The sequence below is a fragment of the Aspergillus saccharolyticus genome (genome assembly GCF_003184585.1).
Source record: "Aspergillus saccharolyticus JOP 1030-1 unplaced genomic scaffold BP01scaffold_42, whole genome shotgun sequence".
NCBI classification, from domain to species: domain Eukaryota; kingdom Fungi; phylum Ascomycota; class Eurotiomycetes; order Eurotiales; family Aspergillaceae; genus Aspergillus; species Aspergillus saccharolyticus.
The window spans coordinates 46,205-62,301 of NW_020290652.1; the positions used below are offsets into that span (position 1 = coordinate 46,205).

Sequence of the window (16,097 nt, forward strand, 5' to 3'; positions counted from 1 at the left end):
CTCTTATTCTTCTTACTCTTAACTACTATTTAGATATTCTCTTTTTAAATACTTTATATTTCTATTCTATTCTTTATAAATATTTACTTATTTTTCTTTCTTAATATATTATTATATGCTCTAAATACTATAAATCTTATTTATTAGATATTATTATATTTAACTTTTTTTATTTTTAAAATATTATCTTAAGAATATACTACTAGTATTATAAAAATAGTATTCTCTAACTAACTAGAAGATTATCTATATTAGAATATAAATACTCAATAACTATAATCTAATTATATTTATATTAAGAAAAAGAATAATAAGACTAAGTAGATAGAATATAACTAAATTATATAGATATAAAGATTCTTATTTAATTAAAAACTAAGATTCTATTATCTTAGATAAGCTACTATATAATATATATTTATTTAACTAGTTTATTTATCTTATATTTGAGCATCTACTAGTAATTAAATAAATAAAATATAATACTAACTTTATTTATATAAATCTACTTTATATAGATAAAATTCTTATTAATAAAATTATTTTAATTTATATCTATAGTCCCTAATAGTATTCAATTATATAAGAGAGATATATTCTCTATAGAAATACTACTTACTTCTAATAATCTTAGCTTTTAGTAGAACAATAAAAGATAAAAACTAATAGCTTATTTAAAAAATAATATATAGATAGAATATTATTTTATTTAGTCTAAGAATATCTATAAGATTACTAATAAGATATAAATACTTATTATTATAATATATTATAATATTATTAGTTATTTTAATTAAACTAAGCTAAACTAGATAAGTTAAAGTAAAATTAATATATAGTATTCTTATAATAATAATCTTATAATACTTTATACTTATAATAAAAATAATAAAAAAGCTATTTTTCTACTACTACTAAATTAGATTTTCTAAAATTATTAATTAGTATACTAAATATCTATATTTCTTAGAATAAGAGTAATTAACTACTTAGTTCTAGACTAGATATAGATTTAGATAATTAGAAAAATAATCCTATTCTATTAGTTCTAAAGCTATTTATTAACTATATTCTTTATCTTAATAAAATATCTAAAATATCTAGAATTCTAGTAATATCTTTATCTATCCAAATTAAGAAAATAATTAAGACTAGTATCTAGAAGATCTCTAAAATAATTATTTAAATACTTTATATATCTACTCTAGAGATACTATCTAATTCATTTATCTAAAAAATAGAAATTAGATTTAGTCTACTAAAACTAGATAATAGATCTACTCTTTTGTCTAAATAGATACTTCTATCTATATAGAAGATAGGGATTAGACTTAGACTACTAAAATTAAATAATAGATCTATTCTTTTATCTAAATAGATACTATAAAAGATTAGTATTAGACTTAGTCTACTAAAACAAACTACTAGTATGACTTATACTATAAAGAGAAAGATATTAGTACTCTTAATCTCTAGTTTTAGTAAATATTCTAGATTTATATAGAAGATAAATAAGATAATATTCTAGAAGAATATTAGATATTGGAATCTAGATAATATTACCTAAGATAGAGTTAATAATTTTAACTTCTTAAATAAATTTTTATCTAAATAATATATTACTCTAGTTCTTAGACTTTAATCTAACTATAACTATAATTATCTTTACTATTATATTAATTAAAACTAATTTAATATAGATATTATTAATCTAGTATTCAAAGCTAATATAAAGAATAAAATATAATAAAATACTATTTTTATAGAAAACTATTATACTTTTACTCTAAGTCCTATAGTAGCTATTACTATACTTAACTAGATAAATAGAATTATTTTAAGCTACTAAACTATATTTATAAAGTTTATACTTCTTATTGATTTTCTTAAAGATATTCTTAAGAATATTATAGATAAATAATAGAAGAATATAGATATATTTCTAAAGAAGTATATAACTATCTTACTTCTTTAATAGTATAAGAATCTAACTATACTAGATAATAATAGAGATACTACTAGCTTTTATCTTATTTCTAAGAGTAACTTTATTAAAAATATTTATTATAAGAATATCTTTACTAAAGATAATAATAATAATAATAATAATAATAATAATAACTTATATTATTCTAATAAACTTATATTGTAAATTATAATAAGAATATTATAAAATAATAAGAAGACTACTTATTAGATACAGACTCTTAATTAGATTAATATTTTTTCTTCTTCTATCTTATAATAAACCTTCCTTTCTTATTCTACTATTCTGTATTTAAGATCTCATGTAGTAGAAAGAATAATAGAATAACAACTTCGCATGGTCATAATGTCTTGACACCTCGGCGTCTAAAAGAGGGCTTCGGGCCCAGCGTATCAACTACAAAATCTTTATTATTTTATAACTATTTTAATAATTATAATACTATTAGTATAGAATTGATTTCTCTCTATTTAGAATATAATTAATTGAAAAAATCTTTTATTTATCTATATTTTTAGATTTAAAGTACTTTAATAAGATCTGAAGATAGTATATATACTATAATTAATAAGATCTAATTACTATATTATATATAAGATATAATAAAGTAGTTATAAAAGTATAATAGTAGTAATATATATTAATTATTCTATTTAGTATATTAAAAGTCTAATATAAAGAATATAGTATACTAGTAGATAAAATATAAAATTAATGTAATAAAATACTTAAAATATTAATTAATAAATAAGTAATATAAAAAGTTTAAGAGAATAAAAAGAAAAAAAGAAAATATTATAAGATTCTTTTATTTATATTTTCCTCTAGTAGATCTATTTATATAATTATAACTAAGTACTAGTAAACTTATATAGAAAAGATATATAATTCTATTAATATTATTTATTCTATAAGTTCTTTATCTTTTATTACTAGAGCTCTACTATTTCTAATTAGAATATATAAGATTATTTCTAATATTTAAATTAGATAGTTTATTCTTATAAAGAAGAATACTATTTATAATAGAATAATTATTATTAGAAGTAAGATTATTGAATAATATACTATAGTAATTATAAAAATTATAAGATTTTTAATAGTAAATCTATATCTTTCTAATATCTATAAGATACTAATATTTCTATAGAAGACTACTGATTTCTTAAGAATTAGTCTATTTTATAAATATAGACTATCTTTATTATTACTAGATGAATTCATGGTGTTTAGTGGTTGATTTCTTACCTAGTCGACAGGCTTTCTACCCTGACAAGTAGATCCTATCACATAATTAAATTAGTTATATATAAATAATATATTCTTTAAGAAGGAGATACTAAGAAAAAATACTTTAAATAGTATAAATATATTGATTTTTGGCTTTAAAATTATATATAGACTGGAATGCTTGGCATGTTGGGCCACCCGCTCACATGGGCCACTCGCTTACCAACTACATTACTTTGAAGTACTGTGGTTGACCCCGTTGATTTTGTTAGTATGGTGGACAGGTGCAGGGATTTGAATCCTATGGATTCTGCCGTTCATATGATTATTAATACTTTATAGGGCCATTCAGAGTTGATATTCAAAGCTTCGCATGGCAATTTGAGAAGGCGGTACGTGGTAGGAGGCACACCGCTTAAAGGATTCAAATCCCTGCACATCTCCACCGTACTCATAAAATCAACGGGGTCAACCACAGTACACACTCAATCCGACTTGTTCCCTCTCTCAATTTTTTCCTGGGCATCTTTTTAGTTGAGGTCTCTTGACAGAAGTGCTTTTTCATTGCTAATGCTTATCCCACATGTCATTTGATTCTTACCAGTCATCTTCCACTTAACTTCCCAACACCGCCCCTTTACGCCTTGTTTAGTGGTCCCTATCCAAGGCTGCTCTCTTTCCCTTCCGACTCAACGAACACTTTTCTGTACCTGTCTTTGTCTGGATGGATGAGTTTGGGATGAACTCAGTCGATCCAAATTTTGCCATCGACTTCGATGAATCTCTAGTTCCTGTCAGAGACATCAGGCAAGCCAGGCAAAGCAGTGTAGATTTTGATGGGCTACTAGAGACTCCTCTCCTTCTTCAGGAGGACCTTAAAAAGGGCTGCGGAGGCCAACTATGGCCAGCGGGCATGGTCCTTGCCAAATACTTATTAAATCAGCACCGCTCCAGCCTTGCCAACAATTCAATGTTTGTCGCCTCGTGGACTTTAACCCCTTTACCATTTCCCTCATTTTTGTCTCGTACATTCGGACGTAGGATCACTGATGCTTTGATAGTATCGAGTTGGGATCTGGCGGCGGCTTGGTTGGGCTGGCAATTGCGAGAGGTTGTCAAATTGGTCCCTCGCCTGTGATCATCACCGATCAAGCCCCGATGTTGCCTCTAATGGAAACAAACATCAAGCTCAACAAGCTCTCAGATCTTGTTACGGCCACCATCCTGAATTGGGGGGAGAATATCCCTGACTGCATCCCCCCAAAGCCTTCGATCATACTTGCAGCCGATTGCGTCTACTTTGAGCCAGCATTCCCCCTGCTTATATCAACCCTGAAAGATCTTCTTGGACCAGATTCAACATGTTATTTTTGCTTCAGGAAACGTAGACGTGCTGATCTCCGATTCATGAAAATGGCAAGAAAGCTGTTCATTATTGAAGAAGTCCAAGATGACCCTGATGCAGAGACATATCGGAGTGAGAATATCTTCCTTTACACCATACGCCGGAAATCTAGTTGGAATAGTATATCGAACTTGGCAGCGGTCTGAATTTGCGAAATGGTCTTGCTTGAATGAGAATTGTACCAAACGTACAGTGTCTAGTAAGTTACTCGAGTAAAGTACAAACCACTTTCTTGAAACAACACTACAATTTCAAGGAGTGGCTCCTATCCTTCGCGGCTTCTCCGAGTCTATTCCCTTGGATATCAGTAAATTCTCCTTGCTTTCCAATGACCTTGACCCCGCCCTTCTTGAGATCAGAAATGAGTTTCTGAGCCTCTGCCGCTTTCCCGGATTGTTGCTTGCTCGCTGTAGGACCGTGCTTTTGCTTTTTGCGCTCTCGCCTCAGTTTTGCCTTTTGTTCACGGGTCATCTCTTCCTTCGCAATTGACACTCCGTTTGTCAAATTCAACTCTCCAGATACTCTACCATCGTCACCAGGAGCATAAATCTCCTGTGGAGCAAGTGCCGCGAGCCCACTGACCCCGTTGATGGTTGCCGGTTGAGCATCTTCCATGGTGATAGTTGCCACATCAGTAACCACGCTGATACTGGCCTGTGGAGACTTCGGCTTGTAATGCCAATTAGAAAGTGTGTCCAACTGGGAGCTGATTTCTTCCCAGAGGCTAGTGACAGTAGTATGCTCGCGCATCAATTTTTGTTTCTTGGGGTCAACATAGCTGGGATCGCTCGATCGTAAGTGGTCAGCTTCGTAAAGTTCAGCGAGACTCTGTTGAGGCTTCGTATCCTCAAGCTCGACCTTCGATCGTTCTGTGCTCGTTTTGTCGATAACTCCAGGACGACGACGTATCACTTCATCAAACTGTTTTGCAAGGATTCGTTGCTTGACCAAGTCTTCAATACTACTCGTCAACTCTGCCGTGACAACAGGCACAGGCTTGCCTATCCGCTCAAAGTCTAGGTCTTCTTCAATGAGAGAATTAACAGGTCTCTCGATTGCTCGAGCTTCACCGCTAACCATCCACTCCTTCTTCGCAACATTGGCCTGCTCCAAGCGACGAATTTCATCGGCAATTCTGGCACGTTGCTTCTCGTGGCTAGAAAAGTGGATTCGCGATTCACGGGCATTATCAGGGACGTCGTCCTCGTCCTCGTCGTCCTCGATTTCGTCCTCGAATAAATCTCGGCGGACATCAGCCATTGCTCGATCGATGTCACCATCCGAAATGTCGTCCGTCAGTTGCATTTTCGGTAAAGAACGCGACTGCTTCTTCGAAGCTCTCCGAGGAGGTGGCGCAAAGAAATCGTCATACTTGATATCGCTGGTGTTCACCCAACTTGTCACTCCTGATGGAACGTATGGGCCCTCTTCGTCGGAATCTGGGCTTTCATGTATGTCCATGTTATCAAAAGTTGGTCCCTCATCTTCGCTGTCATCCATGCTGACGTTCCCGTCATCGGCACGCGCTGCTCTTGCTGAACTCTTCTTCCTATCCAATTCAAGACCTTCAAACCCAAATGGATTTGTATGCCAATCGATCTCTTCATCGTCGCTATTTGTATCTTCAGCGGGCTCGTCTCTGGCGTCTTGTCTTTCAAAATGTTCAGATTGCTTGTTGAATTCATCGATCGAGAAAAAGCCATCATTTAGGCCAAAAGCGTCCTCCAGATAAGTTCCTCCATTGCCTCCATCGTCTTCGATTTCGCTTGGGGTAGACTCCTCATCTGAGAGTCCATGATCACTCCCTTCGGTGTCCGAATGAGGGTTTGAATGCGGATGAGAATTCTTAGCCACAGGTTCATTATCGTCTGCACTCAAGCTCCCATCCTCGTTCTGCTGTTGGTCAACAGAATCACTAAGATCTGACGATACATTTTGAGGAGCAGAACCGTGAGAGCATGAAGGCGAAAGTCCCTGAGTGACGTGGCGTTGTGCAGGGGGCTCCAGATAGCGAGTATAATAATCACGCTCGATTTCTGTGGTGGTGGAATCAAAGATCCGAACGGCTTGTTGCCATACTTGATCGTAAGTAAAACCCTTTACGTACAATTGTCGTAATTGCAGCGCATGACTCTCAACGCTTTGGTTATCGTCGGTCCGTTTCCTTTTCCTATTTCTTCGCTGTCTGGCAGATTGCGAATCGCTGATTGAAAGTGCTAAAGAATCCAGATAGAAGGAAACTGAAGCTTGAACAGTATTACACAACTCCGCCGTGGGGTGGAGGAAAGTCCAAGGTTCACCAAGAGCCAAATCTGAAGGCAGGGCAGCCATATCGCAAAAGGTCGACTTATCACCAGCTGATTTAGTTGACTGAGCCACAGTGAGTACCATGATGCAGCATAAGCATTACTGATGTCCAAAGCTCGGCCTTCAGAATATGAAAATAGCCAGAAAAGATCAGTGGGCGAGTGCGCTTGTAGAGTCCACTTCGTGCAAGAATCTATGCCGACAAGAAAAAAAAATGTAAAAATGCAGAACGCTCGGGCCATCATATTCGGGGATAAGTCTGCTTGAATATTACAGGAACGATACATTGCTGTACATGACAGTACCTAATCGAATCGCGATGTATACCGTCCCTTGCCATGCAATTTACAACTTGCCAACTTTTCGAACGGGGTGTCCAAGCAATAATATATGAATTTACGGCTTTCATTGTAATATATTGCTTAAGAGAAAAGTCTCTATCTTACATTATACTCCATTAGATAATGGTACATACCTGTTGATTGCTTAAATTTTTAGAGATTTTCGAGCATATACGGCAAGCTGTAAATTGCGTGGAGGGATATTGTACTGTAAATTCTCGCAGGCGTGATGTAAGCTTCTCGAAAGCTTCTAATTTGGCTGGTGGACTTTTGTGGGACTATGTAACATTACGTTTTTTCAGGTAATATTCAAATTTCAATCAAGTACTCTGGACTAGTGCTTGTAGATTAATAAGATAGATGACCCAGAGTACTCCGTACTTCCAACACATTCACAAGTTGACCGGTTCCCTTCGTCTACTGGGGGAGGAGTAAAACATTATCATTGTGTTGTTCAGAAATATCCCTTACTCCAACCTCTGCTGATTGAACAGAGCTGCTAATGATCCTATACGCCCAAATCGTGATACTGCACAGTCTCCGCACATGCACCGACTCCTAGGTCAAGAGGCTTCTATGTGTATCCATCGGCACTTCTGTTTCGGTAGTCTATCTACCCAGAGTCCTATGGTCACTGGGTCTCAAAGCGAGTTTACCGGTGTATGTCAACAGGGATTCAGGACACCGAAGCAGAACTTTTTCAAATCCAGACTCCTTGTTTAAAGCTCATTGAAAATGATTCAAAAGCCAACTCATACCGAGAAAAAATTTCCGAACCATTGCCTGCAGGCAATACGTCATTCATAATTACACTGACCTCGGTCACACAAGCTAACAACGTCACCCTGACGAAGAACCAAAGGCAGACGTTCAACTCCCTTCTGACTATTTTATCTACGTAGCCCGGCTTTTTCCTAGGGGAGACTCGTATCACAGTTCCTAATGGCTATGCTATGTGCCTGAATCAATAAGTGATTATCCGTCTATCCTAGACTCTCCGATATGCAGGAATACACTGAAAAATCATTCCGAGGAGATCCCTCCCAGTTCAAGCCCGGTAAATTTCACCTGAGCTTACCTCCTTCGACGGGAGTCTTACCATTAATTCAGGTCATGAGATCCCCATTCAGCACCAGCGGAAGCCAGGTTTACAAGACGATCTCGAGCAACCCAAACCGACCTCGAGCCGCTTGCCAAATGAGGACGGGGGCTACCAGAGCTACAAAGCAGCCGGGAAGTTGGCTGGCAAACGTGCTATAATTACCGGTGGCGACTCGGGAATCGGGCGGGCCATAGCCATATTGTTTGCGATGGAAGGAGCGAGTAGTTTGGTAGTACACTTACCAGAAGAGGACAGGGACGCTCGAGAAACAAAAAGAAGGGTTCAAGAAGCTGGGCGGGAATGTTACTGTTTGGCGACTGACCTTCGCGAGAAAGAGAATTGCCGCAAGGTGATAGATGCTGCACTGGACAGTCTAGGTGGCATTGATATTCTGGTGAATAATGCCGGGACACAAAATATGGTTGAGGACATCAAGGATCTGGAAGAGTAGGTCTATATCCGATAACATGCCGGATGAGCTGTCGGAGCTCATGTAAGTCTGGCGCTGGCTACTGACAAGAGCAAAATAGGGGTCAGTGGGAGCAGACGTTTGATACCAACATCCATCCCTTCTATTACCTCTCAAAATATGCACTTTCTCACATGAAGAGTGGCTCGACCATAATCAATTGTGCATCCGTTAATCCTTATATTGGTCGGCCTGATCTCCTTGATTATACGTCAACAAAAGGTGCCATTGTTGCCTTCACGCGAGCTTTATCTAACCAGCAATTGAAGAATGGCATTCGTGTTAACTGTGTCTGCCCGGGCCCAGGTGAGTTCAGAATTTGCGGATCTAGCTTTGTTAGCAGACTTATTGCTCATATATTCATGCAGTTTGGACCCCACTCATTCCGGCTACCATGACGACTTCTGCGATGGAACAGTTCAGCTCGGTACCAATGGGTCGCCCAGGGCAGCCCAGTGAGATAGCGACTTGCTTTGTTTTTCTCGCGAGTACGGATAGTAGTTATATTTCTGGACAATGCTTGCACCCGAATGGTGGTGTAGTTGTGAATGGATGAATTGGTCCTTGGGAAAAGAGCGATAGTATAACCCGCTATACTTACATATACATCGAATTTGACATAAGTGGCGAAACCCATACAAGTGAATAGATATTACTACCTTGAGAATATTCAAAGTCAACTGGCAACACTGGTACCTTTTCGAGAAAGGTCTTGCCGAAATGTAAATCCTACTGACAACTAACAACATGTAGCAAACACGGTGGGACACACGAGAGCTGCGAGACTAACGGCGGTACCACATACGGGTGATCCTGGTGTGCCTCATCTTCTTTTGGAGCTGGAAAATTCCGTACATCAGTGCCTCAGACGTAGGCGGGCCTTTACATTGTTTCAGGTCAGTTAACGATGATGTAATGATTTGGGCAGGGTAACACGAACATCCAGGGACATAAATATCGACAGGCACAATCCTGTCGCACCCACGAACGACAGAGTAACTGTAATGGTAATAGCCGCCACCATTCGCACAACTTCCCATACTGATAACCCATCGCGGATCAGGCATTTGGTCGTACACCTGTCTAAGAGCGGGTGCCATCTTATTCGTCAGAGTGCCAGCAACGATCATGACATCAGATTGTCGAGGGGAAGCTCTGAAAATAATTCCCAGGCGATCTTGATCGTATCTTGGTGTTGAAAGATGCATCATTTCTACAGCGCAGCAGGCAAGACCAAACGTCATGGGCCAGAGTGAGCTCTGCCGTGCCCAATTGGCAACTTGATCAAGAGTAGTCCTGTAGGATGTTATTCAATGACCCATACAAGGCGAATATACCCAATAAACGAACAGCACATATTGCATGGCACCCTCTTTCTTCTCCTGACTGGGCAATGGTACCTCCTTTCGTACCTTGCCAGAAGCGGTCAAATGCTGGCCAGATTGCTCTTGTCGCTCAAGTGCTGTCGCTGATTTGATAGTTGACGTTGACAGACGCGATATATTCTGAGGCCGGAAGACGCATGAAGTTGGACGCGGTCGCACTGTCATATCATTAATAAATAGGCAGTAAATAGAAATTGACAAGAGACGTACCATGCAAAGCGCCCGAAACAGCACGCCCGGTGAAAGGAATCATGATGATTAACACTGCCCGGTGTACTCGTGATAATTGAGACCTACAGCGAAGCAAGTTAAATGGAGATATAACCGCGAGATGAAGATCACAGTAGCGATGAAGTAACGTCAAGGGCAAGAAGGTCAATTCGGATGGCTGTTCTGGACTGATGGTATTAATGGATTACTCATCCCCTATGTTACTGTATTGATACTTATGTTACAGCAATAGCAGGGGTATTAATGCGATTATAGGTGTAATAGAAAGTATGGTGTACTCGGGAAAACCCTATCACGATCACATGACTGTATAATATCAATTCGGGACTAATTCATTGGCCGCCCGGTATACAGGTGCATACATGAGTTGCCGCTTTACGTATGGTACCTACTAAAAGGAAGGCACTATCAAGTCACGTATGGGAACATTGAACTCACAGGTAAGTTGTAGAACTTACCCTGGAGAGCATGAAACCACTGGACGATTGAAGTAAAAGCATCGAATGAAAGGTCCGTCGCTTGGATAAAACATTAAGAATGGTGGTGATGTTACTGAGACGAGAGAGAACGATCATGTTGTTAAACCTTTTGTAGTATATGAGGCACACGCCGGCCGCCTCATTACGCAGTACTACTGTGTAGGACTAGGCCCCATGGGTTAACACGCCACTGCTCGGCGCTCCAGGAATGCTCATATTAGAAAGTATGACAGTTGCCGAGTGAATTGATAGTTAGTCTGCCTACTCCGGATGGCAGGGTACTCTGCAGCTACCTCACATATTAGTTACTAATGTGTACCTTAGTATTGCCCTGCAACAACATACGGTAATTAACTTACAAGTATTTTAAGCTTTTGTCCAAAACTAGACATGTCGGCTGAGACTGAGTTTGCGCCGTGATCCGGTCGGACCTCTGAGTATGCCGGGAAAGCCCGAGTCTTGGCGCCACCCGAAATCATCAGCGTAAAAATTTCCGCTTGACTTCCTACCCCATATGGCTCTTTTCACAAGTCCTTACAGAGCTGCCGCCACCTACGCCGCCACCGTACCTCATCTTACCCCAAGGGGTCTTTCTTCAAATTGTCACTTTGATCGCTCTTTGTACTCAGTAGTTTTGACCATTCGCTACCATCTCGTAGTGGTCGAAGTGTTTATCTAGAAGCTCACTCACCTTGACACCCTTTGATCGCGTGTCTTCACCGATTTGCCGCCGTTTTGGCTTGTTCATAATATTACATTTTTTTTTCACTCGAATTCAAAGCACGGCACAGTTTTGGTCCTTCAAGAACTGATTCCGGTATCAACTGCCGTCTACTACTCTTCGCCATGAAGGTCTTTTCATCGACATGCACTTTCGACTATTCATGGGAAGAGGTCTCAACCGCAAATTGGCGCAAGTACTGCCCTTGGAATGACAAGTCTACACATGTCGTGGCAGTAGACACTCTCTCCAGAAACGTGGATCTGAACACTGGTATAGTAAGTAGCTATGGGACTTAGATTGACCGGACCTAGAGACCTAATCGACGTCACTAACGGTTGGTTGTATTCCAGTTGCGCACCGAGCGTTTGATCACCTGTATCCAGTCCGTGCCACAATGGGTACTTTCGCTATTTGGCGGCAGCGCCACGTCTCATGTGTACGAAGTGTCCTATGTTGACCCAGCCACTAAAAGGGTCACGATGTGCTCGACAAATCTCACGTGGTCAAATGTTCTCAGTGTTAGAGAAATTGTCGTCTATCAGCCATCATTGTCAGATCCGACCTCTAGTACACAATTCAGCCAAGAAGCGAAAATCACCGCTCTTTGTGGCGGGTGGCAGAAGATCAAGAATAAAGTCGAAGAGGCGAGTGTGGAAAGATTCAGTCAAAACGCCAAAAGAGGTCGAGAGGGTTTCGAAGCCGTCTTGGAGATGAGTCGACGAGTCTTCAGTGAACAACGCGAGCATGACAGCAACAGACTTCAATCTTGATGCTCATCTCGGCCTTGACACTAAGTCTAATAGCACATCTAGTTTCTGTTTCTTTTTCTAGCGTTTGCATACATGTGGCGTCAATTCGAGTTCTCCTCAGTGACTGATTCTAGGGAGTCCTCTTAACTTCCTACCTTTTTCTTTTCTCTGGACCGGCTTCTCCTGACGGTAGTGCCTGGATTCGTCTATCAACCGGTTTTCGCAAGACGAACATCCATAGCTTGATGAAGCATGACCCTTCTACCTTATAACAAAAGCGTTAGATTGTTTTGATTTGGCGTTTGTCTGTTCTGATACGTGCTTCACTCTTCCCTGTGTCAAATTGCGTATCTTTGTATTATATCATATGTCTCTCCGCTCAAGTGATCCCCTTGAAATGTGATATTGGTATACAATGGCATTATAATCGAGAAATGTATCTTTCCTTAGATGGCCTGCTTACGCGCCCTCAGGAAGGCATGGTTCTCTGATTCATAGGGTTCCTACATAATAAGGCTTCACGAGTAGAGGATGGTCCATATCTGCCAAAGAACCTTTGACTGACATCCAACCCCTTCCCTCAATCCCAACCCTCCCAGCCTAGAGACCTTGATTTAGCAAGTTCCTCCCCGCGCCCCCTCGTGGAGGCCTTAAGCTGGGTGGCTGTCCCCGGAGACCCTTTAGGAGAGCTATGGCCCTTGAATCAAGACGAACAATTCCAAGCTCAGTAGCAGGCAGTAGAATGTTGCTTAAAAGAAACTGACAAATCATCTAGACACACTGATCATACTCCAAGCAAAAGCTCAGCATAGTCCCAAGTTTCTCACCGCCCGGGCAGAATTATACATGGTAGACCATGCTAAGTTGTTAGCGGACCACGCCGAGCTACATGCCCGGCCAAGGTACCCACTTGCACACCGGAACCCCCTAAAACTAGGCCTTTCTTTTCACAATGACCATATATTTTGCCAGGAATCACTCTTTGGTTTGGTGTTAGGATTGATATCGAATTGTTGGTAGTCTATTCCGAACTAGTTCCGTCTGTTTTTGATTTTGAGACTTCTCCCTAATACCCACCACGAAATCTCCGTCAACATGAATTCAACTACCGAGGGCATTGTCCCGCCACCAGGCAAATGGCCAGTTGATCCCCAGGACGATTTACCCATATCAGAAGACCGTATCTGGGTAGATGGGTGTTTTGATTTCAGCCATCACGGTGAGATGCCGAAACATCTCCTTGGTACTGTGTTCTTGAAAGCTGAGTTTCGTAGGACATGCCGGTGCTATGCTACAGGCCCGTAGAATAGGCAGAGAACTCTACGTTGGTGTACACTCGGACGAAGCCATTCTGGAGAACAAGGGTCCAACAGTAATGAGATTGGACGAGAGGTAAGTTGAGTTCTGCACCACCAACCTAGTTCACCGAGTGACTTGGCTGACCGTGACCCAGAGTAGCCGCAGTAGAAGCATGCCGATGGGTAACTCGTTGCGTTCCCTCAGCCCCTTATGTGACTTTCCTGCCCTGGGTGTCGCATTATGGGTGCAAGTATGTCGTGCATGGAGACGACATAACTTCTGATAGCAATGGTGATGATTGTTACCGTTACGTCAAGGCTGCAGGCCGCTTTCGAGTGGTTAAGAGGACACCGGGTATATCCACAACTGACCTTGTAGGACGTATGCTTCTCTGCACCAAGGGGCATTTCGTTAGAAGTGTCAAGGAGACAATTACTGGGAAGGAAGGCTCTGGTAGCGAGGAGGAACGGGCACAATTTGCCGAAAGTCTGCTGCAGAGAATTTGTGACTATGCAACCGACGAGAGTGGTCTAAGGCCGGGATCCTGTGTCTGGATCTGGAATGGCTCTACCTCAGCAAAGCTCGGGAATACGATCGAGGAGGCGGGATCATTTGAGCATATTGTCAAGGGAAAGTTGCCCAAACCAGGACAACGTGTTGTGTATGTTGATGGTGGCTTTGACCTGTTTTCTTCAGGTCATATTGAATTTTTGCGACAGGTCAATGAAGGAGAAAGGCTCGAAGGCCACCGCCGGCATTGGTATGATTCCGAATCCAGGGAAAAGAGAATAAAGGAACATGGCGAAGATTATGAGCCGGCGTTTATTGTTGCCGGTGTCCATGATGATGACGTCATAAACCACTGGAAAGGGCTAAACTATCCCATCATGAACATCTTCGAGCGCGGACTATGTGTCCTTCAGTGCCGCGTGAGTTATAATACAACTTATTCTCGGCAATTGGGACATCTTGCTAACCCTCATCCAGTATGTCAATGCCGTCGTATTTTCGGCTCCCTTCTCTCCAAGCCAGTCATACTTGGAAGCCATTCCTTTGGGGGTACCAGATGCAGTGTACCATGGTCCCACTACATTCATACCTCTCACTTATGATCCCTATGTTGCTCCGAAGAAGATGGGTATCTTCAAGGAAACTCCCAGTCATATCTACCAGCACGTTAATGCTGGTGAAATTGTCGACAGAATTCTGAAGAGTCGAGAGGCGTATGAGGCCAGGCAACGTGCCAAAGCCGAGAAAGGGGTCATCGAAGATTTGGCGAAATCGCGGGAAGCAAGCATGGCATGAACTGGGATAGAGGACTCATCCTGGATAATGAGTCAGTGTTGCTAGTCAGAGAATAGGCATTGGAAATCAGAAGAAAATGAGATATTGTGCCAGTCGAGCTGCAGTCGAGCACTGCTAATACGTTCTCCTGTTCTGCTCACAAATGCCGATATACAAGGCGGAAATTCTTCAGAAGTGAACCCCCACATTCGGTAGTTCTGGGGAGCTGAAGCTGCCCTTACAGAAAATATAGTCGTACGAAAGGATTTTAGATTGAACTTTCTTTAATCTGTCCTGCAACATGGAGCACGTAAACAATCCACAGGGGTACTTGGAGCCTCAAAACCAAAGCGCGGGAACTCAGTCGGCTGCCACCAATACTCCCTTTTCTTCAAGCATCTTGGCAAGTTCCCCGTTCTGGTGCATTGACATCAGAATATCGCAGCCACCAATAAACTCCTTTTCGAGATATAATTGGGGAATCGTAGGCCAATCAGAATACTCCTTAATACCTACAGACCCGGTAGCGGGAAACAATTAGCTGAAGTGCATTGGAAAGTCGATAATTGCTACCCAGTGAGTATTCCGAACATACCCTGGCGCAATTCTGGGTCCTCCAGAACATTAAAGGCAACAAATTTCTTGGGATCAACGCCTTGCAATCCCAGAATTTGTATACTGGCCCGTGAAAATCCGCACTGTGGAGTCTCTGGAGTACCCTTCATAAAGAGAACAACCGGTGCGGATGCGACTGCTTTATCAATCGCTGTTCGAGTTTCGGACGATAAGAGACGGGCATTGGGAAGAAAGGATAGTCGAGTGGCCAGCGACCAAGACTGAATCACACAAGATGGCCGGGCGAGTGTTCGAAAAGCCTAGAGGGAATCGATCTTGTAAGCTTTAAGTGACGGGACACAAGGTGTTGAACCTACAGATGAAGGAAGGATGCGGGAGAACATGGTGGTGTTTAGATAGTGGATAATAGCATGTAGCAAACACACATTTGCTGTGGTCAAGATTGGCTTGAAAGCCCACTGATTTTGCGGAGCGCTTCCGCTCCCGTCAAGTATGCTCACTAAGCTCTAGCCAAATAAATCACGTAACT

The 16,097-nt window shown here is 40.6% G+C and overlaps 7 protein-coding genes across 7 annotated transcripts; 4 read left to right on the forward strand and 3 right to left on the reverse strand.

The window, feature by feature from the left end:
• The first annotated feature begins 3,718 nt into the window (after nt 1-3,718).
• Nucleotides 3,719-4,786, forward strand: BP01DRAFT_359984 (uncharacterized protein). Its single transcript, XM_025575806.1, has 2 exons — nt 3,719-4,189; nt 4,279-4,786. The coding sequence occupies exons 1-2, from the start codon at nt 3,942-3,944 to the stop codon at nt 4,766-4,768; spliced, it is 738 nt and encodes a 245-aa protein (XP_025427774.1). The 5' UTR covers nt 3,719-3,941; the 3' UTR covers nt 4,769-4,786.
• Nucleotides 4,786-7,125, reverse strand: BP01DRAFT_359985 (rRNA-processing protein MPP10). The gene has a single exon (XM_025575807.1). It carries the CDS (start codon nt 7,011-7,013, stop codon nt 4,866-4,868), a length of 2,148 nt encoding a protein of 715 aa, XP_025427775.1. The 5' UTR covers nt 7,014-7,125; the 3' UTR covers nt 4,786-4,865.
• A 1,008-nt stretch (nt 7,126-8,133) lies between these two features.
• Nucleotides 8,134-9,512, forward strand: BP01DRAFT_158284 (oxidoreductase, short-chain dehydrogenase/reductase family). The gene is made up of 4 exons (XM_025570676.1): nt 8,134-8,327; nt 8,381-8,819; nt 8,903-9,147; nt 9,210-9,512. Exons 1-4 carry the CDS (start codon nt 8,273-8,275, stop codon nt 9,395-9,397), a joined length of 927 nt encoding a protein of 308 aa, XP_025427776.1. The 5' UTR covers nt 8,134-8,272; the 3' UTR covers nt 9,398-9,512.
• On the reverse strand, nt 9,330-10,479 carry BP01DRAFT_326721 (NuoB/complex I 20 kDa subunit family protein; the record flags this gene model as incomplete). Its single annotated transcript, XM_025572893.1, has 4 exons — nt 9,330-9,721; nt 9,782-10,137; nt 10,192-10,384; nt 10,437-10,479. The coding sequence occupies 4 exons, from the start codon at nt 10,477-10,479 to the stop codon at nt 9,627-9,629; spliced, it is 687 nt and encodes a 228-aa protein (XP_025427777.1). The 3' UTR covers nt 9,330-9,626.
• A 1,220-nt stretch (nt 10,480-11,699) lies between these two features.
• Nucleotides 11,700-12,601, forward strand: BP01DRAFT_158336 (putative mitochondrial protein sorting (Msf1)). The gene is made up of 2 exons (XM_025570677.1): nt 11,700-11,935; nt 12,011-12,601. Exons 1-2 carry the CDS (start codon nt 11,783-11,785, stop codon nt 12,428-12,430), a joined length of 573 nt encoding a protein of 190 aa, XP_025427778.1. The 5' UTR covers nt 11,700-11,782; the 3' UTR covers nt 12,431-12,601.
• A 699-nt stretch (nt 12,602-13,300) lies between these two features.
• On the forward strand, nt 13,301-15,129 carry BP01DRAFT_394734 (ethanolamine-phosphate cytidylyltransferase). Its single transcript, XM_025578347.1, has 4 exons — nt 13,301-13,628; nt 13,684-13,801; nt 13,863-14,637; nt 14,696-15,129. Exons 1-4 carry the CDS (start codon nt 13,505-13,507, stop codon nt 15,011-15,013), a joined length of 1,335 nt encoding a protein of 444 aa, XP_025427779.1. The 5' UTR covers nt 13,301-13,504; the 3' UTR covers nt 15,014-15,129.
• Nucleotides 15,130-15,344: 215 nt separating this feature from the next.
• Nucleotides 15,345-16,097, reverse strand: BP01DRAFT_359990 (monothiol glutaredoxin GRX5). The gene is made up of 3 exons (XM_025575808.1): nt 15,925-16,097; nt 15,588-15,867; nt 15,345-15,504 (listed from the first exon to the last, which is right to left on the reverse strand). The coding sequence occupies exons 2-3, from the start codon at nt 15,715-15,717 to the stop codon at nt 15,353-15,355; spliced, it is 282 nt and encodes a 93-aa protein (XP_025427780.1). The 5' UTR covers nt 15,718-15,867; nt 15,925-16,097; the 3' UTR covers nt 15,345-15,352.